We start from the raw sequence: 23,122 nt of genomic DNA on the forward strand, positions 1-23,122 counted from the left end.
ATGAATCAGTATCTAATTGAAAATCCTGATCAAGTTGCAGATGTAACAATGGTATTTAGAGCTGAGGGATTACCGGACCCAAGACGATACAACTCCCCAACTACATCAACTGAAGTTGGTATTTTAATATTGGGTAGTGATAGTAGACAGGAAGGGGATGAGGTTAAAATTCGTGATATCGTTATAAGATCCCAAAACGAGGGTCAACTGAAACGAATTAATGAGTTAAATCAAACATATGATCCAATGTCTTATTCCTTGATATTTCCTACCGGTCAACCTGGATGGCATTCATTATGCTCATCCGAAAGAGGTTATAAGGTTACAGCCATGCAATTTTATAGTTTTCACCTCATGTTTAGAAATAGTGGACATGATCTTCATCTTTTCGGAAAACTTTTCCATCAATACATTGTTGATATGTATGCTAAAATTGAACAATTTCGTCTAAACTACATAAGACATAATCAATCAAGTTTACGTACTGAACTCTACCGTGGATTACAAGACGCTGTTGCACACGACGATAATGATACAAGCTCTCTTGGACGCAAAGTAATTCTTCCAAGCTCATTCATTGGTGGTCCCAGACATATGTCCCAACTTTATCAAGATGCCATTAGCATTGTCAGACGTTTTGGAAAACCCGATTTTTTTATTACGTTTACATGCAACCCAACATGGCCCGAAATTAAAAATGAACTGCTTTTTGGCCAAACTGCGGCTGATAGACCTGATCTTTGTGCAAGAGTTTTCCGCTTGAAATACAAAAGTCTTTTAAATGATATCACCAAAGACCATGTTCTTGGTGTTGTTGTTGGATATGTTGGCGTAATAGAGTTCCAAAAAAGAGGTTTGCCTCACGCTCATATGCTTTTCATTGTCAGACCTGAAGATAAACCAAGAACTACACAAGATTTTGACAAAATCATTTCCGCTGAAATCCCTGACCAAGAGTTATTTCCTTTGGCATACGAAACTGTTACCAAAAATATGATGCATGGTCCATGTGGCGCACTTAACCCTAGAGCTGTTTGCATGAAAGAAGGAAAGTGTTCAAAAGGTTATCCCAAAACATTTACACCTATCACTACCACCGCAGAATCAGGTTATCCAATATACAGAAGGAGAAGAGATGGTAGAAACGTTACCAAACGAGGTGGTATTGTTTTGGATAATGTTTGGGTCGTTCCGCATAATGTTTATTTTTGTACGAAATACGATGCACACATTAATGTCGAAATTTGTAATAATGTATCCGCTGTCAAGTATCTTTACAAGTATGTTTACAAAGGCCACGATCGTGCAAGTGTTCAAATTAGCAATAGCGCTCAACAAAACAATTTGGTAACTCATGATGAGATTAATCATTTTGTGGACGCACGATATGTTTCTGCACCGGAAGCCGCTTGGAGAATATTTAGCTTTTCGTTGCATAAAGAGTTTCCCTCTCATCAACGGTTAAGTATTCATCTTCCTGGACAGGAAATGGTGTATTTTACAGAGGGTGCAGTCTTAAATGATGTCCTTGCTAATTCCGCGAACAAAGAAACCACCCTTACCGCTTGGTTTACCTTAAATCGAACAGACTTAGAGGCAAATCAATATTTGTACCATGAAATTCCAGAATATTATACATGGCAAAAACGTGAAACGTTTTGGAGGAAAAGACAGAGAGGTCTCCGCCAAACAATAGGTCGCATCTATTCTGTTTCTCCTAAAGAATCTGAAAAGTACTATCTGCGCCTGTTGTTAAATTACGTTCGTGGTGCTAAGAGTTTTGAAGATGTACGCACTGTTGATGGTGTTCTCTATGAAACATACCAAGCTACCGCCCGTGCAAAGGGTTTACTTGCCGACGATGAACAGTGGGATACGTGTCTTTTGGAAAGTGATACATTCCAATCACCTTTAATGTTACGAAGATTGTTTGCCACGATTTTGGTTTTTTGTGAACCGTCCTGTCCTTTTCAACTGTGGATTAAACACAAAGAAAACCTTTCTGATGATTATCTTTTTGCCCAGAAAAGACTTCTACCCGAAGGTATTTCTGTTTTAACTGAAACCATGAAGGAGACAGCTTATGGTAATTGCCTCTTGGACCTAAATGATATGTTAGATGCTCATAATATAACAATATCTGATTTTGCTGGCTTTAATTTACCTTCAATCGATACCCGAAATGGTAGCCATGACCAAGAATTTCCTGGAATGAGTAGACTTGAGCGTGAGCAGCGTGAATTGTGTCTTGAAGCCGAACGTTCAATGATCGATCCTGCTGAACTACCGTTTAATGCTGATCAACGTACTGTTTTTGAAACTGTAATGAACTTGGTCGACAGTGAAAAAATTCACACTCACACCCGTTTTCACTTAAAAGATAATCTTTGTTTTTTGGATGGTCCTGGTGGCACGGGTAAGACGTTTATTTTTAACGCTTTACTGCAAGCTGTACGAAGAACAAACCGAATCGCTCTTTCCGTGGCTGTTAGTGGAACCGCATCTCTTCTTTTAAAGGGTGGCCGCACTGCTCACTCCAGATTTGGTATTCCTTTAAACTGTGATCAAGCCTCAATGTGTTTTCTAAAACCAAGAAGTCAGAATGCATCGTTGATCGCGTCATCCACAATAATAGTTTGGGACGAAGCTTCTATGATTAGTCGAGATGTTTTGGAAACAGTCGATAGAAGTTTTAGAGATATCATGAAGCACCAAGATATGCGACTTGGCCGAGTTCCTTTTGGTGGAAAATTAATTGTTTTTGGTGGCGATTTTCGTCAAGTTTTACCGGTTGTTCCTAAGGGTACTAAAGACGACATCATCCAATCCTGTATGATCACTTCTCATCTTTGGAGTCATATAAAGCAGTTGAGATTAACAACAAACATGCGAGTACAACAGGCTCAATTGGTGAATAATCTGGAGTCGGCACGAGAGTTAGAAGAATTTTCGACACTACTTTTGAGTATCGGAAAAGGATTATACCCTGTACATCCAGACACTACCAATTCAATTCGTTTGCCTGATCAAATGGTCCTGCCGGGAAACAGTATCAGCACTCTCTGTCAACATGTTTATAACGATTTCCAGAATGATGCAGATATTTCCTCCCTCAATTTGATGTCAAAAGCGATTCTTACTCCAACCAATGCATTTGTATCAGATGTTAACGATTACATTTTGGATAAATTTCCAGGAGAGTTTAGAGAGTTTCTGAGTACCGATACTGCCCTTTCTGACAACGATGCTTTGACTTTACCACCAGAATTTATGAATTCTTTAGAATGTGGTAGTCTTCCCCCTCATAAGTTGAAGCTGAAAGTAGGCTCTCCAATTATGATGCTTCGTAACTTGGCTCCTGCGCAAGGTGTGTGTAACGGAACAAGACTAATTTGTAGGGCCTTTCTTTTGCATACAATTCAGGCTGAAGTAGCAACTGGACCGTATGAGGGTAACATTATTCTTATTCCCCGAATTACTTTGTGTTCTACGGTGCAGCAGGTAGGTGTTGAATTTAAGAGATGTCAATTCCCCATCAGACCAGCATTTGCCATGACAATCAACAAGTCCCAAGGCCAAACTTTAGATTCTGTGGGTTTATACCTTCCAACACCTGTTTTTTCTCACGGGCAACTTTACGTGGCTTTATCTCGAGTTAAAAGACCAAACGATATAAAAGTTTTAATTCCTCCCGAAACATCAACTATAGAAGGTGAGGAAGGAACCTACACATCCAATGTGGTTTACTCAGAAATCTTTCAAAATTAATATATTTTATTCGCTCTCATGCACATTTGTTTTCATTTAAATAAATTTTTATTCCTTATTCGTTTTTAACAGGCCTGCGGCAGCACGAGGTTTTTTCAAAGCGCAGCGTACCGAACCATAGTGAAGGTCAAAAATTTACCGGAGCGCAGCGAAGGTCAAAATTTTTACCGCAACGGAGGTTCGGTTTGAAAAAACCTCGTAAAATTAAAAAAGGCATAGACGAATGTAAAATATCAAAATAGTGATAAATATCAAAATAGCTTAAACTACTATATTTTCGTCATTTACCGATTGCAACAATTTTTTTTACGGCGCTTAACGCGTGTAAGACGATTAGGTTCTGCTACTGATTTATTTGAGTCCTCATTTAGCTTTCTGAAATTAGCACTGATGTGAGGAAGAGGATTGGAACCAAGTAATTCACAGACAGATTGGTTATCACCGAAATATTTACGAAGGAAGTTGAATAAAGATATGTTCTATTCCTCAAATACTACCTCAAATCGAGATGTTTTAGGAACAAAAAAACACATTCCCGTCATTTATATATTCTACACTTTATCGAGACTGGCGGATATTTACAAGCAAGAAGACACTGAACCATTAGCAAGAAATGAAAATGAGATAGGACGTCGTAACCGATAAATGGGTTTGCAAATAACTACAGATACCAGGCCCTGGTTTCAAAAGACTTCCAGTTTAAGTCTATACATTTTCCATCCATGTACGCAGTCAGTTCATTCTTAATGTTCGCAGGTCTACAGCTGTCTCTATTCGGCAATGGGACAAGAAAATACATTCGCTCTGTAATACACATTGGTTCAGCCACTCGCTTAGCATCAAAGTTCGAAAGAAAAGCCTTGGTTGGAACATTGGAGAAACCAAGTAGGTCAAAATAGCAATCACCATCCTTCCAAAAAGTTATATATTCGGCCCAGAATTGCTCCAAAAAATAGGCGGCAAACTTCGTCCCGAAGCCATATTGCATTAGACCTTGATTAACATTATAAACATTTTTGACAGTTGCAATATTGGAAATATCATACAAAAATAGAGGACAATGATCAAAAGGTTTTTCGATTCGCATCACGGAGTCAGTGATCATTTCGGAATACGCCTGAAGAGTAGGACAAGTTACGGGAGCAAGAGGAAAAGCATTGAACATTGTCGAAAGTAATCCTTCTAAGGTTGTCTCGGTATTGTTGAACAAATCATAAAAAGCTTCCGGCACGTTGGTACATCTTACGTAACCGTCCTGGAATCTACTCGACATGAATTGTTCGGTCGAATCAAAAATAACTGCACCGGGAAATGCCTGTTGAATACGAGTAGAATCGAAAGTATGCCCAAACATGACTCTGTCGCCATCGACGGCAAACGCACCAGGGAAAAACAGCACCTACTTTTATCATATCTGCTTGATGATACGAAATTGGCAGCGTCGGTTAAAGTTCAATCAGAATGCATCACGTTGTTGCGCATGTAGGTCAAGAGATATAACCCGGAGAACGACTGCGACAGAACGGAACCAAGGCATTTTTCGGCCAAGTCACTTAAAAGATTAACCAAGAGACGAACGTAATGAAGTCAAATGCGCGAATCAATGTGGATGAACGCTTCACCAGCAAAAGCAGACCTATCATTAAAAGCAGCATAATTAATAGAGTATCTAAAATGATTTACCTATAGAAAAACGTACTTCAACTTTGCGACTAAGACGTCGACGTAAGCCGTAGTGGCTAAGATCGCGGGGAAACAAACCTCAAAACGAGTAGTGAACTGGTGTCTTCGGTATTCGGAAGCACGGGCATTATACCATCTCTATTACAATTTTTTGAAGTAAATATATGGAAAACATTTCTATTAAATGTATTGCATACCATGTTCTTTAAATGATGACCTTCTTGATGACGAAAAGTATTTCTCATTTTTTCGGGTATCCATGGACCGGACACCTTTTCGTTTACACCAAGATGGGACATCGTAAACGGATACTTGATATCGTTATATATCATAACTTTCGAAGGCGTAAGAAGACTACCGGACCGACCTTTCCCCGAGAAGCCACCAAAAGAATCCAAAGACAATCCATAATAATCTGTCTTTATGGATGGATCACCAAAACGTTTTCCCATACTTTCGACTTTTTCCTCTTTAACGTACGATACCAATGGTCGGTCATCCTCGGATTCGGCAAATAGATTCAGGCCAATATCTACAAGGCAACTTTGAGTGTCAAGTTGGGGCCAGTCGACCATGGTAACAAGAATAGAAGTGTAATCCGGACCGTACATTGGGCTTTTTCCCCAAAGAAAAAATCACAAAAAAAAAATGCCGATATGGGGCCAAATCGGGACTTTCCTTGGCAATATCACGCATAGACTTGACTAAGAGCCTAAGCTCCGAACCAAGCAAAACTTTGCGCACCGTCATGTGAAATCCAGTACCAATGGCTTCGCCATAAGATCTACCAGATCTATTTGCACGAGAACAAATCAAGACACGTCGAATAGCCGGAATCAGAAGTCGGTCGGTAAACGTTTTTTGAAGGGCGGTACCCAACATTCTTCTGGGATTGCTTACACCAAGATTCATTTTTTTCATGTTCGGGAAGAGCACATGAATATTCATGCATGCTTCCGAAAAGGTCTCCAAAAGCAAAGTATGCGGGTAATTCTTAACAGAGTCCCTCTCACCACGAAACGTCAAGTACCCGAAGTCCAGACGAGTCATTGCTTGCTTCCAATTGGGGCTTAAAGACAGCTTCAAACGAGTTTTAGTCATGATTTTCAGCTCCTTCAATGGGTACGAAATTAAAGCATCGATGTTGACTTCGCAAAGGGTAGGACTATCCCAATCAGTCTCCAAATTGACAATAATTTTTCTTAAAACTGACTACAGTACCCCAGGAATGAATCCCCCAGTAATATATTTATAACATTCTTAACGACGTGTTTCGAAATAGCAGATTTTCAATATGATGATGTAACTTGACACGGAGTACAATATTAGGCACGGAATTTTCGTTTCGAGTCTGATCCAGACGAGATATATACAATGTAACAAAATAATATAAAACCGAAAACGCTTATACTCAAGGCGTCTTTTTACATAGTATGAAGTAAATTTCTAAGCTGAAAAACTTTAAACTGATATATTTTGCTCTAAAAGCAAATGCCACCGGATACTGGTCAATCTTTGCTAAAGATATAATGTTACAAATACAAAAATGGCCGTACTAAAGCTGAAATAACAGATTTTTGAACGTAAATGAACGCGCTGAACAACATTAGACTGATATTTTGCTCTTAAATCAGACCCCAAAGAAATAAGGATCAATGTTTGCAAAATATACAATGTTAAAAATCGTAACAAATAAAAAACATCTTATACCGAAGCCAAATTTTCAAAAAAAAATATGACGTAAATGTAAAAGTACACGACGATTAAGCTGCGACATCTTGTTCTAAAATGTAATCCCAACGAGACATGGATCATTTTGGTTTTGACTATTTGTTATATTGACAGACAACAAAATCAAAGTACCTGGCCAGCTAAGTTATCGAATGTTTACTAATTAAAAATTACAGTACATACTTTAAGCTGTACATACCAAATACTAATCGAAATGTATATAGGGTGATCATGTATTTACAAAGTTGTGGTAACATTATTGAAAGCACCACAGCACGTGAAAAATAACGGTTTGGAACAAGAAAAGTAGTAAAATAATCTTAAAATAATTTTAGCAAACGGTAAAGACTGTTGGCATTGAACATTAGAGAAACTAAAGATGAATTGTTGTGATATTCACGAAAGTACCTTAAAAAATAAACAAAAAAAATAAAAGTTTCGTTTAATAATGTTATCTGACACATTTTTGGAGCAATCAATATTATGCACATAGTTAAATGAACGTCTCCCAATCTGTTCTTTAAAGAATTGAAAATAAATACAAGAGAGCCAAGTACATAAACCTAAAAATACTTATAGAAAAATAAGTAAACTTGGACTGACACAGTAATTGGCATTGTTATAACAGTTCTAGTATTATATAAGGTATTCAACTACGAATTCCGAAGAAAGTAGAACAATAAAAGCCCAGATAATCTGATTTTTGGCAAACAAATCCGAAAGTTACAAAACAATTGTTCTTTATACCATAGGTTTGAACAAGTATTAGAAATAATTTTAGCATAGACTGGTTCGTTTCGAATTATGACATGAAGACCTTACATTCATTGCTGATAAACCAATTCCAAAATTGCTAAAGAACAATATGAATTTAGGTAAGTATATTTTTTGGGACAAATGCAATAGTTGGGAGAATACTTGGAGGGGTCATAGTACTTGCTAGAAAAACTTTGAGTAACTTATACAAAAGAGTAACCAAATAATGAACAACCATTGGTGAAATTATTAGAAACCACAACACTTGGCAATCCTTGAAAATTACTATCACAGAAATAACTGTAGGATAATTGAAATCCTTTTACAAGCCATAAAAACACTGCATACATTAAAAAAGAAGTAAACGGAAGAAGAATTGACGCAGTAATAAACAAAACACTTATTCAAGTATAAGAAAATAGAACATACAGCCCCTGAATATTCTTGAAGCCGGTTTTAAATACCCAAAAGTGTATCCAATGTTTAAATAACCTTTTTTACGTTACCCTTTATTATATAAAAGAAAAATACAACGATTTCGTCCCAAGCGGAAAGAAATTGCAAAAAAAGGACGCATAAGACAGACTTGCACAAATAATTATCAGAAATCGAAAAATATTTCTAAAGACTTGGGAATTCATTTTTTAACTATATAATAGATCTATTTAAGCAAGGAAACATTTAAAAAAAGTCTAGCCAAAAAAATAATCAGTTTATAAATAAAAATGTGATACTATAGGAGTACCATGTTGGGATTTATTACGGATTCTATCGAAAATAAATTGTAGCACGCTATAAAGTGAGCAGTAACGAGATAATTAGCTAGACCAGAAGGAGATTACTCATTAGCCAAAAAACTTAACATATTATTAGTTAAAGTAAAAAATACCGCCTAAAAAAATTACCTTTTCTGTCGTTTTGTGACCCAATTACACAAAATATTTTTTATTTTTTCGAGAAATGGAGAAATATAGCTCCTGTGTTTTCAAAAAAAATGTGAAAACTATGCGACAATTTTTTTATAATTAGTAACATATATTCTCGTTGATATATCCAAAAAAATATTATTTTCACTCATTATTGTGTGTGCTACATTTTTTCAAAGTTTCCAAAGCAATGTTACCTAGAGCTTGAGGAAAAACATATTACCGTCCAATAAGTGTCATTATATTATGAGTGATCATTTTATATTGTGGGCTTCACATTTGAATATGCTATTATCAACAAGTCTTGTCTATCTTTCTATTTTTTATTTATTATTTTATTTTATTTTATTTTATTTAGCTTTTTTAAAGTATGCTCTTTGAAGGGAGGCCGATGTCTAAATAAAAAGTGGAAACATTAAATTTTTTTTTTACCTCTGATACTAATACAGATTATCTCACTAGCTGATGTTATACTATGTCTTTCAGCCAGGATCAAAAACTATAACTACTGATACGTAACTACAAGAATTAAAAACAAATGAAATGTATTTACATTATATTCCGTGGAAAAAAAATCGTGTGTCATTGAACACACAAACGTACTTGTTAAAATTTTAAATCACACTTGGGTCTATCACATTTTACATTAGTAAAACAGTGCTTAGCTTATTTATCTGTTCGTTTGTTATGGCTAATACAGACAAAAAGAGCAAGCTTTTTTTTTAAGAAGAAGAATTTAAGCGCACTTAGGAAGTTGACTTTCTCCATTATGCTTTATGCTTTGTTAATAATGTCATGCATGAATAGAGAATACCGTGTCAAAAAAAATTAGGCCTCTTTTTTTTAAAAATCTCCATGTCTTTAAAATGTTAAAATCAGTGAGCGTTTGTCAAACAATTAAATACAGTGTTAAAAGAAGAGAGGAACTTATGCTATTAATGCTTCTTTGTACGTTAACGTGATGTTCTAATTATTGGTAGGCTGATTCTTTTATATTTAGCGAAACAAATTAAGAAACAAAATTGTGCATGTAACAAAAAAAATGTACTCAAGTATCTTCCTGTATAAATTTTATTCGTAAAAAATTAAAAAAAAAATCCTGTTTGATGTAAGAAGGTATGTTTTTAAAACGTCAGTATCCAAAGTATTACAACTTTATCAAAATGGAAACATTTCTGATATGAGGGCGTTTTTATGAATATCTTTTGCCCGTACAACGCACAAAATCTGTGATGGATTATTAAGCTTAGACCATAGTAACTAAAGTCAAAACGTATCTGTATCAGTATGTAGAAAATAGTTCTTTCTTCATTTTCAATGATTGAATTTACTCACGTGAGGTTATTACTTGCACTGTTTTTATTTTTTACATGCATACAATTTGACGGCGCACCCGGGAACTACTGTGATTACCATTCAAATTATTTTAAAGCCTTAAGTTGGCCATATATATCGTAGTTAATTTCAATCTTCCTAGATCGATATGAATTTATCGATAATAATAAATTAAGCATGTATTTTAGTTATTTAAATTGTGAAGCTTGATAGTGTGTCATCATCAATAAGAAATCAAAACAATACCAGAGAATGAACTGCACACATTTTGCAACCATGAGTAATCATGTCCAAACAATTTATTATGCTCAAATAAGAAATAAAACCAAGTTGTTCATGATGAATAAAATTAGCTGTTTCAATAAGTAGCTCTTGGTTGTTATGTAATGTACTTGTAAATACGTATTTATACTTTGCATATTTTAATATATGAAAAGCAATCTGTCAATGTCAGACATTTTTATTTAATAAATGTAGTCATATTTAAATTGTTGCTAAAGCGCTTTATTCATGCTTGTTTCTCTGGCTGCTCAGCATCCACACTCTTTTTAGGTGGTCTCCCTTTTCCTCTCTTTACATCACTTAAATTTTTTGCAGAAGCTGGTAATTGGGAACTTTCGCTTTGTTTTCTTGGCCTGCCCGGTTTTCTTTTAATTTGCTGTTGTGCCACATCATTGATTTCGTTTTGTAGCTGTAGTGGAGAGTTAATTTTTGCTCGTTTACCCTGTAAGTGGATACGGTTAAGACAACTTTGATGTATACATTTGTTTGTATACCAACCACTGTATTCAACTGTTTTTCTGCATCATTCGGAGAATCCATTCTTTTTTTGGATGGGTTAGTTTGAGAGGAATCTTAATTTGTAAATACTGCGTTAAAAAGTGGGACTTATTTTTTGTTCAAACAAGACTTAAAGTTTACCGTAAGAATTATGGTCACTATTCATGGAGTCTGAAGATAACATGCGGCGCATTGAACCAAATGAGATTTCTGATCCATTAGACGACATAGATGTATTCCTTTTTCTAAAAAATGGATGCACTGAGCTTTCGGATATACTGTTTAATTCGGTTGAACGAATAGGTCCTATATCCGCCGATGATGATATCAATAGATGATTCACGTTGTCTTGGATATGAGATGTACTCCCATAATCACGAGCTTTTCCTTTGTCACGCGACTTGAGACTTTCCAAGTTATTTGTTAAGTGTGGTACATATATATCATCGGTATTTACTGGTTGAATTATTCTTCTAGACTTCGGTTTTGTTGATTGGCTGTCAGATCGAGAGGCAGCTAATAAAAAAAATTTATAATCATGTTTCAATTTTTTTTTTATAACTGCACGTTTACCTTCACTAGACTCCTCTGTTGCGGTGTTTTTATTTGTACTTTGAGCATGTTCTGTTGACACAGTGTTACTGGACTGTTGAACTATTTCCTTTTCAATTTCTTCTACATATCTATGTATTCTATCTAAGTCTTCGTCAATTTCGTTTCCATCTTCGTCAAAAATAACTTGGTCAGTTTGTTTGATTTCTTCGTCAACAGATGTTACTGTATTGCTCTTTTTAGTTGGATAAAAAAAAGATTTAGGAGTTAGTAAAAATTCTATTCCAGGGTTAATGAAATACGCCATATTAAGCAAATTAACTTACGTCTTTTTTGTTTTCTGTAATTTTAAATCCGTCGTCATCGTCACTAGAATCTGAAAATCGTCTACTTGATCTGTAATATTCTGCCGCTGCTGCTTCTGCTTCCGACTCAGAATCATACTCTTCCTCAGCGTCTTCCATTTGACTACGATTATTATGACGGGTAGACGGTAAGACGTCGGGATCTTGAATTTCTTGATCATCCGCAAGATTTGTAGGTTGTCCATTATCTGATAGAGTGTCCATACGTTCTATTAATGTTATAAATATTAATAATTACCCATGTTACATCTACGTTTTTTTTTCTGATAGTAAAAATAGTAATAATACCCAAGTCATCATTGACAGCAAAGGTAGATTCGAAAAATTCAGGACCGATGTCAAAGTTTTGCACGGCGGAAAGATTAACCAGAAAGTAGCCTTCTTTTACACCCTCACTTAATTGTGTAGGAGCAACTTCCGGATGCACCATACGTTTTAAACTATTACAAACTAGTGGGACGCATGGAATTATAGACAGTGATAGCAATTCCATATGAAATTTTTCTTCAACAACCCTACCAAGAAATGCAGCACCAGCTGTTTGCTGTTGCATTGTGCCGGTTGCAGATATTATGATTGGTCGCTTTTTATTTACCAAACTATCAAGCGTCCAGGTGGGTTCGTAATCAGTAAAGGCCTTCCTTACCAACTCCTTGTCCGCAATAATTTTAACACTGTAGCGTCTGTTAAAACAAAAGTATATCATTAGCCACTTCGAGTAGTTTTTTTATAGCAATGGTTGCATACGCTGAATATGTCTCATATAACAGAAAGTAAACTGTATTGCTGTCGCTATCGAATTCTAATGCATGAGGGAATAATAATCCAATAAATGTTGAAACAATAGATTGCATTATGCCAACTTAAAAAATTACAAAAAGGAATATGTTTTCTGAAATCGAACATCTGCATATAATTTAAGATTGGGTGGTACAAGCAATTAACACAAATTCAGGTACAAGCTATTGTATCAGGATTAATGCATCCAGACAAGTAGCGATTTAATGTAACATGCCACATTTAAAAATCACACGATATATGCAACCAAAAAATTACAAAGTCTGTATGTACCAATTTAAATTCCATACAGATTCTCCCACTTATCAGTATGTTCAGTATGTTCAGTATCTTGGGCTTAGTTAGCTGTTAAATTTTTTAGTTTTATTGTACAATGTGCAACAATAGAAAAAGTTACTCTTTATTCCAAAAGACTGACGTTAATATGTTCATACTTAATATGCCCAAGTTCTCATATTAAATTGTATTCTCCTTCAAAAAAATCTAATTCAATAAAAAAATTATAGACTACCAAAAATTTGATTTACATACAATGTTACACACACCAGAGTACAGATAAGGGTTTCTTCACACAGTAATTTTATTGACTCCATAAAACGTTTGGATCAATGATTGCTAAAAATAAGTTCTAGTTGTTGCCTTTATAAGTTCAACAATCCAAATATACTTCTTAAGAAGTTGTCGTGAAAAAAAAAGAGTTACTTTAAAAAGGCAAAAGAATTTTAAAGATTTTAAGACTATATTTGCATATGCCTTTTGTACATTTTGTGCCTGTGTGAATATTTTGAAGTGACATTGACTTTTGGTATTACTAGTTCTTCAAATAAAAACGAGATATTAAAGCACTATCTTGTGAGACAAACTTTTTTTTTATTATTGGCAATGATTTTAGTATGCCGTACGTTGCAATATTCAAAATCGCTCATATTTGCTGTCTAAAAATACTCAGGGGTAAGCACACATTTCTGTGTCAAATATTACTATGTGTACATTGATAGAGTTTCGATTCCAATTTTTTAAGAGCCAATGTTTAATTGAAGTGTCAGAAGTACAAGTATCTATATTGAAACATTCACACGGTATGCTATCTCTTAAAATGATAAATTCTGATTAGTTTGTAATACTTCATACAAAAGATCATATGACGGATTAATCGTATGATAGAGTTTTTAATTAAGAAATGTCACTACTGTACTGAAGTTTCAAGATAGGATATTTATCGTAAGAGTGGCTTGTGATTCTGCGATTCTCGTGGATATCTCCGATTCTTAATTATTCATGCTTAATTTTCGACAACATTTGCGATTCCCGTGTAACAGAAAGAGCTATAAAACCTTTTGCATTCTACACAATTATCATGCACAATTAATTTATTATTAACAAAATGCTTTCGGGAGAACTCAGCGATTCAAGTATTACCATGGCCCCCATGTTCCGCATCACGTCTAGACATGTGTCTATGGAAGCCAAGGCTGTCGACTCGGGTGTCAATGTCAAGTTGTTCACCTCAAACCCAGTTTTTCAGTATTACTTTTTGAGATTTTGTTCTGTTGGGGCAAAGCACTATATCACTGGTAATTTTCAGTCATATCAATTCCAAAAATTTGAAGTAACATTTCTTTTATTAAAAGGACCTTTGAATATCACTGCTTTCACTTTTGATGACTCTAACAGAGCATTTTGTAGTGTCAAATTGAATGTCCATAACATCAGACCTTTGGCCATTACCGACGAAGAGGGAAACGTCATTCCCACAGACGCAACAAGAATCAGACTTCGTGATATTGAGTCGTTACCTTTGACGAAGTTCAAATATCTGGTTCACAAGTATGTGTGGGAAAATATCAGCAATGATAAGATTGTTTTTGGCAATACCACAGAGAAGGGTACACACAATTTGGACTCTTTCGCCAAGGCTTTGTCGACCATGCATGACGCTTTAGGTACGCAAATATATGTTCTATTCGCTTATCATGAGAAGTAATACTCACATTTATTTATTTTTTCAAATAGTGAACAAGAAACTTATCGTTGGTGGATTTAATCCAGTTTCAACGACTGAAAAAATTTCTCGTCCTGAAACCAATGCCTATGGTAGGCCTGTACCCAGGACCACACAGACTGTCTACTCTTACAATCTTGAAGTTAAGAGAACTGATTGGAGTGATCCAGCCTTCACTCTTCAGAATCTTCTGAACGAAAATCTTCCTTTCCCTGTTTCCACTTTTTGAATAAAGATGCCATGGATTGTTAACTTTTTAGCCTTTAAAATAAAGTTTTGCATGAATCGCACATGATGTTACTTATAAAATCTAATTATACAAGTGATTGATAAACAAAAACGTGCAATATGTAAATATAAGTTTACTGTAATACTATTAGTAGTGCAGCATGTAAAATTTTGGATAACATTGAACAGTATATAAATGCACTACCAAAAAATAAAATCTTTCTTCATTAATTAACAAATTGTTTTAAAACATGTTCTTCTCATTCCGTGTTGGTGATAGAAATCTTTCTAGTTTTTCCAAAGTACAGCAAAAGCAAATCAATGACTTTCAAAAGTTTATTAAGGAAAAACCCAATGGTTTCTGCTGTGTATGTATGAAGGTTTTATATCCAGAAGAAGAAAAGTTTCGTTTTATCAGAGAGCCCAATGCTTTACCCTGTGTTGACTGGAATTTGCAACCAAAAGTGTGTCCCTCCAATGACACCAAGTATATGGTTTGTGGTACTCATTTCAAAACTGAAGAAGAAAAGTTTATCAAGTACACGTATCCAGGTTGGTTAATTAAAATTACGGATGCATTCATAGGACTAATTTGTAACCAAATTTAATTAGGCGAAACTCTCCCTCAAACCAAAGACTTAAACTACAGAGAAAAGTCCGTATTGTCCCCTATAAAACTGATGTCTCAAATAACAAGAAAAACAACATTGTACAACGGTCGAATTGGTCATTATGAGCTTAAGGGTTCCGTTTATAACACACATAACTTTGAATTTGCCGAGATGGCCTACGGTGGTACTCTCAGTCTTTTTTTCCAACGTGGTGATCCAGCCACTATTAATAAAATCAAGGTCACTGCTGCTTATGAGGCTCTCCAAAAGGTTAATCCTCTTATTGCTCGTTATAGTCTGCCCAAGCTTACGTACGCTTTGGTCAATTACCATGTCTATGAGAACAGCAAATTTATTGGTGCTACTGATGGATGGAGAAACAATGCACTCTTTGCAAAAGATGATACAAACCCCCAAGCTACTGATGTAGAGTTTAAAGATCTGATTATCGGAGAAGATAGCGTTGGAAAATATGTGAGGTATTCACATCCAAGTTTGATTGCTTTGCTGTTCCCAGATCTTTTTCCCCATTGTAAAGGTCACTATTCTATGGTTCCATCAAATGTACCTGAATTTGAGAACTTGACTGGAATTTATGGTATTCCGGAAAATCGTGGTGGTGTAGCTGCCTCTACTTTAAATGGTGAAACACTAGCCAGCTTTGCTAAAAGTCGTTTAATGTTAAAAGATCGTCGCTTTGCAATGGATCCATCTTTTCTCTTTTTTATGCTTGATTCCATAGAGAAAAAAAATATTGCTTCCGCCAATAGGTTCGTCGTATCTACAAAAGGCAGAGGAAATTTGAAAAAAAGAGACATTGTAGACAGTGTTACTAAACAGCTCAACAAGAATATTGTGTCAACGGTTCCCCCACAAATTCGTTCATCCTATGCGTACAAGCGAAAAAATTTCTTGGACTTGCAATGTATTTTTGAAAACCTCGGTTCACCACAACTTTTTTTGACTTTCTCATGTGACGACAAGAGCAGCGATTTCAAAGGTTTAGGTGATGCACAAAATCCTTGGGAAGATCCAATTTTGTTTTCTCTTCATTTTAAAAGAAAATGGCAGAAATTTTTCCAGAAGCACATTCTTAAACATTTTGCTGATCAAATCGGAGGTATCCAGGAGTATAGTTGGGTCATGGAGATACAAGACAGAGGTAGTCCTCACATTCACTGTGTACTTTGGACTGTAAAAAACGTTCAAGAGCTTATCAATCTCAACATCGTTCATACTTGGTTTCCATCCGGCACGTCTTTTGATGACCCTTTGTTACACGGACTTGTAAACAGACTTCAGATCCACAAGTGTAATCTCAAGTAAGTGAACCCAAACTGATTTAAATGTACGATAATTAATTTTTTATGGCCACTTTTAGTTATTGCAAACGAGGTGACCCATTGAGGAAGTGTCGTTTTGGATTTCCCAAGCCATACGCTCCTGAGACTGAAATGGATGTTGATCATCGTTGCACTTATAGGCGTGATGTTGGTGATGGAATGGTGAATAACTACAATCCGTATCTTTTGGCCACTTTTCGAACTAGCATGGACATTCAGTATAACGATGGTCCTCAAGCTGTACGCTATCTAGCCAAGTATCTTGCCAAAGATGATTATGAAGCCAAGGTTTTATTGAAAAATGTTCAGCAAAAAAATTCTGGGTATTATAAGAAAACGTCCTTTGTGTCTGAAAAAGATCACTATACAACGAGAATTGTTGGCTCAGTTGAGGCGGCATATGATGTGATGGGGTGGCATAAACATAGGAATTCAAGAGGCGTTATTTTTTTAAACACCAATCTCGTAACTCAAGATACAAGACGAATTAAAAATGATATCAAGGATTTGGATGAAAACACTACCGAAATATACATGCGAACCCACGTTGGTAAGTTACTACTCATCGTTTTGTGACGAAGAAACTAATTTTTTTTTTTTTTTTTTTTTTTAGAAATCTATGAAAAGAGATCTGGTGCAAAAGATGTTAAATTTCCTGATTTTTTTTGTTTCTATACCAGGGCTGCTGGTACCAACGATGATTCTGATGAAAGACCTGAGGTTCTACCAGATGAAATTGATCACGTTGCCACTGATTTCCATGATAGCGATTTACCTAAAATTGTTTATTCGGGTAAAGATGAATATGTTTTAAAACGTGGTAAACGGCTCTTCTGGAGAACATTCAACCAAAGTGAAATGAACGGTGAAAATTTTTACTATCAGCAAATTGTCTTGAAGTATCCAATTTTCAATACGACATTTGAAAAGCTTAAGGAGCCTTTTGGCACATGGCGAGGTAATTAATTGTAATCTTTTAAATTATCTTTTGAGCTAAGATTTTTATCCGTACTCAGATTTTTATGAGCACCTGGTAAATCTTGAAGTTGGGGGTATTACTTTAAGTAGATATGTAAATATTCAAAATCTTGACGACGTTGCCGATGTAGAACGAGGACTTCAAGTTTGCAGAGACGAACTTCGGGTTATGTTGAGTAGTGCAAAAGGAGATCAGAAGAGCCTGTACTATCAATTAATCAGAGAAATAAAAATTAATTCTGCTGCTTTTGTTTCCGGTGCTGCTGGTACTGGAAAATCGTATGTTCTTCGTATGCTAGAAAGATACTTCCGCTTGAAAGGGTATAAGGTTTGTCAGAATTAAAATGTCTGTCAAGCTTTTTTATTTAATAAATCCCATTAAAAATAGGTCTTCAAATTAGCTCCAACCGGTGTAGCCGCTCATAATATCACAGGTCTCACCCTGCATCGTTTTTTTGGCATGACCAACAAGTCAATGGTACCAAATTATCAGTCACTGGATCAGTATGTCAAGTTATATCCAAAGTTATTGCTTTTGGTAGATGAATACTCCATGATCAGTTCAAAGATGTTAGATTCCATAAATGAAGCACTTATAAAGTCAACTCAACGATCTTCTATAATGGGTGGTGTCAAGACAATTTTTTTTGGTGATATAGCTCAGCTTTTACCTGTTCAAAAACATGAAGGAACAATGTGGCAGTCAGAAATTTATAATTCCGTCAACAGATACAATTTAGCTGACCCTATCCGCCAAAAAGAAATCCGGTTTATCGAAATCTTAGATAAAGTTCGATTATACAATTTTGACCAATCAGTCATTGAATTTATCAACGAAAGAACCATCTTAAAATCCAATTTACCAGTGTATTGTTTGCGCCTGTATACAACCAGAAATAGAGTAAGAACTGCAAACGAAAAAGATTACGCTGAATTTCCGGGTGAAGGCTACGCCATTGAATCCCACGATACATATATTGGAACCAAAGGTACAGCATCTCGAGCATTGAAAGATACACGGTTACTACAGTTTCTCTATTTAAAAGTTGATATGCCAATCATGTTAATTCAAAACTTAAACACTGCGCATGGTTGGGTCAACGGTACAATCGCTACTATCGAATTTATCGAAGATGATAATATCTGCTTAAAAAAAATAATCCGAAATTCAGATGGTTTAGAAGAAGAGAAAATTTACTGGATCCAACGAATCACAAGACAAGTACCTGGTACCAGCTACACCCGATCCCAATTTCCGATTGTACCTGCCTTTGCGTCAACAATCCACAAATCTCAAAGTGCCACCATTGATTGCGTTGGTATTCATCTGGATGACATGCTCACCCATGGTCAGCTGTATGTTGCAATGTCTCGAGTTCGAAAAATGGAAGACTTATATTTTTTTGGAGCCGATTTACCTATATGTATCAAAAGAAGATACGGGTGTGAAGCAGATGCAGTTGAAATTATTAGAAAAAGAAGAAAACCCGTATAGCAAATATGCTCACGCTACTCTGATGCATACATTATTTAATTCAAACATATAACAAGTATACTTTAACCAAACACTATCAATATCTTTTAAAATAAAAACCATATCATAATATTAAGCCTTGAGCTGCGCACGTCAGATTAGCCTAATTCCTTTTGTTGACCCCATTTATTCTTTCTAGGATCCCGTGAGGGGGTCCTTTAGCTTACCGTCCCGGGAGGGATGGCGAGGATTAGCATTGATTGGCCAAAATAATGTAAAACATGAAATTGCGTTAATTATTAAATTCTTAGTCATAAGAGCTTAATATATAAAGTAGTGTACTCAACAATTGAATACCTCTTAATAAAGATTTTAAAGATCCAGTGCTATTTTTCGAGAACGGAAATTATAATAACAATAACGAGAACGTGAAAAAAAACAGATCAAAGCACATTTAATAAAAGTCGCTACCATGCAGGACGGATTTTCTTATAAATTTATTTAATTTCTTTACTTTCAGTGACTGGATTATATGTCCATCACTATAAATAGGCATTCGTAAGACCTCCCTTTCAATAAAAATTCTCATCTATTATCTTACTCATATTTCAATACTTTCACCTATTCGTTTTATATATTATTTAGCTCTATTATCATTATGATTGATCCCTTGGTTCTATATTATCATTGTATCTTTTATTTATAAACGTATAAGACTATACGTATTTTCACTTATTTTCAGCTCAGCTTCTGATTAAACTAGCTCTGGTGCTCAATTAGCTCGCAACTCTAAAGAACTTTCTTTACTAAACTTCTATTTTATTTAAAGAATCCCTTTAATCTCTATTATCCTACTCTCATTCTCTTCCAAAAACTAAAGTATATTTATTGTCACGTTTCTGACAGACTGAGTCTGCTTGCGTATAAAAGGAAGCAATTGATGTCAAATTTGTGTCGATTTTTTTTCTCTTTATCGCAAAACTATCAAAATGCCCGAGCCAATAAAGAACCAGGTTAAAAAAATGTTTGATGCATTGAAACAACATTTTAAGTACATAGTATGGTTGTTCATGTAAAAGAACATAGCTAACTGTATTCTATAGATCCAAATCAGCATACCCAAATAATAATGGAATGTTTGGATGAAGCAGAGATTACTTTGCCAGCGAAAGGTTAGCTCTTTTTTATTCTTTAAAAAAAAGTATATTTATGCATGTACCTTAACATGTACATAATCAGATCAATCAACCGTATTGTCTGTTGAAGGAAGACCAAAGGCAACACCAAGAAAAATAGTGGTATTAGAAGAGGCCAGTGCCAGTGGTTCTGGTAAAAAACCAAGAAAATCAAAAAAACCAAGTAAACACAACAAGAATCCATTCATCGATGATGAAGCTGGCTGTTCGGAGGAGGACGATAATCATCGTCAGCCTAATGACTACACAACCAGTTGAAAACTTTAAATATTTCTTAAATTCTGCACCAAAAAGTAAATTCCCGTGTCAGAATTTTTTTTTAAAAAAATAAAACTTTGCGATTGGGCGAAAAAACAAAATACGTGATTGAAGGCCAGATGTTATGAAATAAACAACTGAATGAAGGTTTTGTGCACCTTGAAAACTAATTTAGCGTCTTTTATGGGGGTCAGGATAGCGATTCGTGCAGCTAAGCATTTTTATTGGATAACAAAATGGAAGAGACTTTTATTTTTTTTGAAAAAATGACATGTAAAAAAAACAAAATGATTAGTTTCTTTCATTTTCTAAAATTTGGAAATAACGATTAGTGTTATGGAGCCACCAGAAAGTACCGAACTTGCACTTGTTGATAAGAGAATACTTGACAGTGTCAATCTCAGTTTCCTGAGACATGTCAAGTAATTCCACCACAGTCAGTTTATACTTCAGCAAGTCCAAGATTTCTTCAGTTTTCTTGGTGAGGAGATTACCACCTTCGTCAGCTTGATAGACAGAAATGAAGCTACTGTCATCGTGAATCACGAAGGCTGGCCTGGGAACAAGTTCATACACCTCAACAATAGCCTGATCGCCGCGAAGGTTTACCACCTTTCCAAGCAGAGGACGCGCCCCAAGAGAATCCAAGTCAACATCGAGAATAGCCGTCATGTTTGAAGCAATCTTCTCTCCAGCAATATATTCAGTACTGCCGAATTCCCGATTAGCAGAATAGTATATGTTTTTACTGTACCTATTGAACCACGCTTTGACAAGACTACCACAAGTTTTCATACCGTTATCCCAAACATGACCCATCGCAATAATTCTCAGCATTACCTCACGACTGTTAATAAGAGCCAAACGACGAGAAGGGTTTTGTTTGTTGGTCTTCATGACAATTGCCCTAATGTGTTTGTTGAATTGCTCGTTCTTTTCAGTTGCGAGAAGCACAGGAGAAGCAAATCGAAGACAATCCTCTACCAAATGGACTATCAAATGAGTCTTTAAACGATTACACAATGGGCCTCTAGTTTTGGCGTATGGAATCGTAGCAACATTACATTGTTCACCAGAAAGATCATAGATCTCTTCAAAAGTAGTTTGACTGGGCACTGATGCAGTTGTCGTTGCTGTTGCTGGCTCTCCACGAGTACGTCGGTTACTGGGAAGAACGGTACGATCAAGGTTATCCAGAGCAATAACAGTATCATCAACGCATTGACGCAATAAATCGAGATAGGCAGAAACGTTGGTATGTATTTAACAGTTATAACACAATGAGTAGAGCTCACCAAGCTTGTCCAAAGTACTAAGAACGTTATCCATTCGGTGGAATTGATCATTACGAAGGTTGAGGAAATCAATGAGGTCACGAGCAACTCTGAGAACAATTGGGAGCATCTGAAACATAAGTTTGAAGTCTCTTCCAAGAAAGCCTTTGTATCCTTTGAGATGCGTCGACAAATTGGTAAAAGCCTTAGACCCATACTATGCACACAAATAACTAATGCGATCAACCTGCGTCTTGTTGAAAAAGCAATATGCCGCTTTGTTGAACGTGTATTTGATTAAACCGAGACATAGGCTATGCAGAATTTCTACCGGTGTATCCTTGCTAGGATCCCAAGAAGACAACGTCAAAAGCCTTTTGCCAGAAGTTTCCTTCAAGCCGAGGTCCATCAAGTTTTCGACCATGATATAATCACCCTGTATGTTACGAACACGTATCGAGGAATCCGTACTATCCAAGTCATTGTTTGGAACTGACATGTGTTCTTCGGTATTGGTAATTCTATTAGGCTCAAAAGCATCAGCATGTAGACACCAGAAGCATTTTCTACACGGATAGGTAGCTGTTGAAGCTTTCAAACAAGAAACCTCGGCATGACAAAGATTGTCAGCCGTGATAAACAAAAGAGGAGCAACAACAAAGACTTCTTCCTGGAAAATAGCATCAAACATCGGCAGACCAGTTTCCAGTTTCTTCAAATCGGGGACAAGGGAAGGCAACTGTTCCAGAGCAGTATGACAATTTGATCCATATATAAAAAATTGGTTCAAATAATGATTGGCAACCCTAAGAGGAACAGCGGCGGGATTCGTCGACCACGAATACAAACAATTCCATTTTGATGTGGAATTACCACTGGTATCATCAGAGAAAAGGTTGTACGGAATTACTCTAACGACCTGGTAGTTTGGCGAATTGGGATTTATGCTTCTTATACGTGATCTAATGGGCAGTGGACGCTTGTACTTATTACCAGTATCAATCATGTTCTGGTGAGCGCGAATCAATCGAGTATTAGCAACAACATCTCTAGAACAATGATAA

The 23,122-nt window shown here is 35.8% G+C and overlaps 5 protein-coding genes across 5 annotated transcripts; 2 read left to right on the forward strand and 3 right to left on the reverse strand.

Annotated features, from left to right (window-relative positions):
- Window positions 1-4,429: 4,429 nt before the first annotated feature.
- Window positions 4,430-7,266, reverse strand: EV154DRAFT_487872 (uncharacterized protein; the record flags this gene model as incomplete). Its single annotated transcript, XM_051599029.1, has 6 exons — window positions 4,430-5,167; window positions 5,239-5,320; window positions 5,468-5,589; window positions 5,649-6,066; window positions 6,152-6,663; window positions 7,162-7,266. The coding sequence occupies 6 exons, from the start codon at window positions 7,264-7,266 to the stop codon at window positions 4,430-4,432; spliced, it is 1,977 nt and encodes a 658-aa protein (XP_051451054.1).
- Window positions 7,267-12,080: 4,814 nt separating this feature from the next.
- On the reverse strand, window positions 12,081-12,750 carry EV154DRAFT_431819 (uncharacterized protein; the record flags this gene model as incomplete). Its single annotated transcript, XM_051596636.1, has 2 exons — window positions 12,081-12,579; window positions 12,644-12,750. The coding sequence occupies 2 exons, from the start codon at window positions 12,748-12,750 to the stop codon at window positions 12,081-12,083; spliced, it is 606 nt and encodes a 201-aa protein (XP_051451055.1).
- A 1,063-nt stretch (window positions 12,751-13,813) lies between these two features.
- Window positions 13,814-14,990, forward strand: EV154DRAFT_607637 (uncharacterized protein). The gene is made up of 3 exons (XM_051607625.1): window positions 13,814-14,268; window positions 14,326-14,637; window positions 14,708-14,990. Exons 1-3 carry the CDS (start codon window positions 14,079-14,081, stop codon window positions 14,923-14,925), a joined length of 720 nt encoding a protein of 239 aa, XP_051451056.1. The 5' UTR covers window positions 13,814-14,078; the 3' UTR covers window positions 14,926-14,990.
- A 5,469-nt stretch (window positions 14,991-20,459) lies between these two features.
- On the forward strand, window positions 20,460-20,784 carry EV154DRAFT_570992 (uncharacterized protein; the record flags this gene model as incomplete). Its single annotated transcript, XM_051606231.1, has 2 exons — window positions 20,460-20,502; window positions 20,570-20,784. The coding sequence occupies 2 exons, from the start codon at window positions 20,460-20,462 to the stop codon at window positions 20,782-20,784; spliced, it is 258 nt and encodes an 85-aa protein (XP_051451057.1).
- Window positions 20,785-21,075: 291 nt separating this feature from the next.
- Window positions 21,076-23,064, reverse strand: EV154DRAFT_487875 (uncharacterized protein; the record flags this gene model as incomplete). The annotated part of the gene is made up of 3 exons (XM_051599030.1): window positions 21,076-21,929; window positions 22,080-22,275; window positions 22,306-23,064. 3 exons carry the CDS (start codon window positions 23,062-23,064, stop codon window positions 21,076-21,078), a joined length of 1,809 nt encoding a protein of 602 aa, XP_051451058.1.
- Between the last annotated feature and the right edge of the window lie 58 nt (window positions 23,065-23,122).

The sequence above is a fragment of the Mucor mucedo genome (genome assembly GCF_025094135.1).
Source record: "Mucor mucedo strain NRRL 3635 chromosome Unknown EV154scaffold_208, whole genome shotgun sequence".
In the NCBI taxonomy this organism is placed as follows: Eukaryota; Fungi; Mucoromycota; class Mucoromycetes; order Mucorales; family Mucoraceae; genus Mucor; species Mucor mucedo.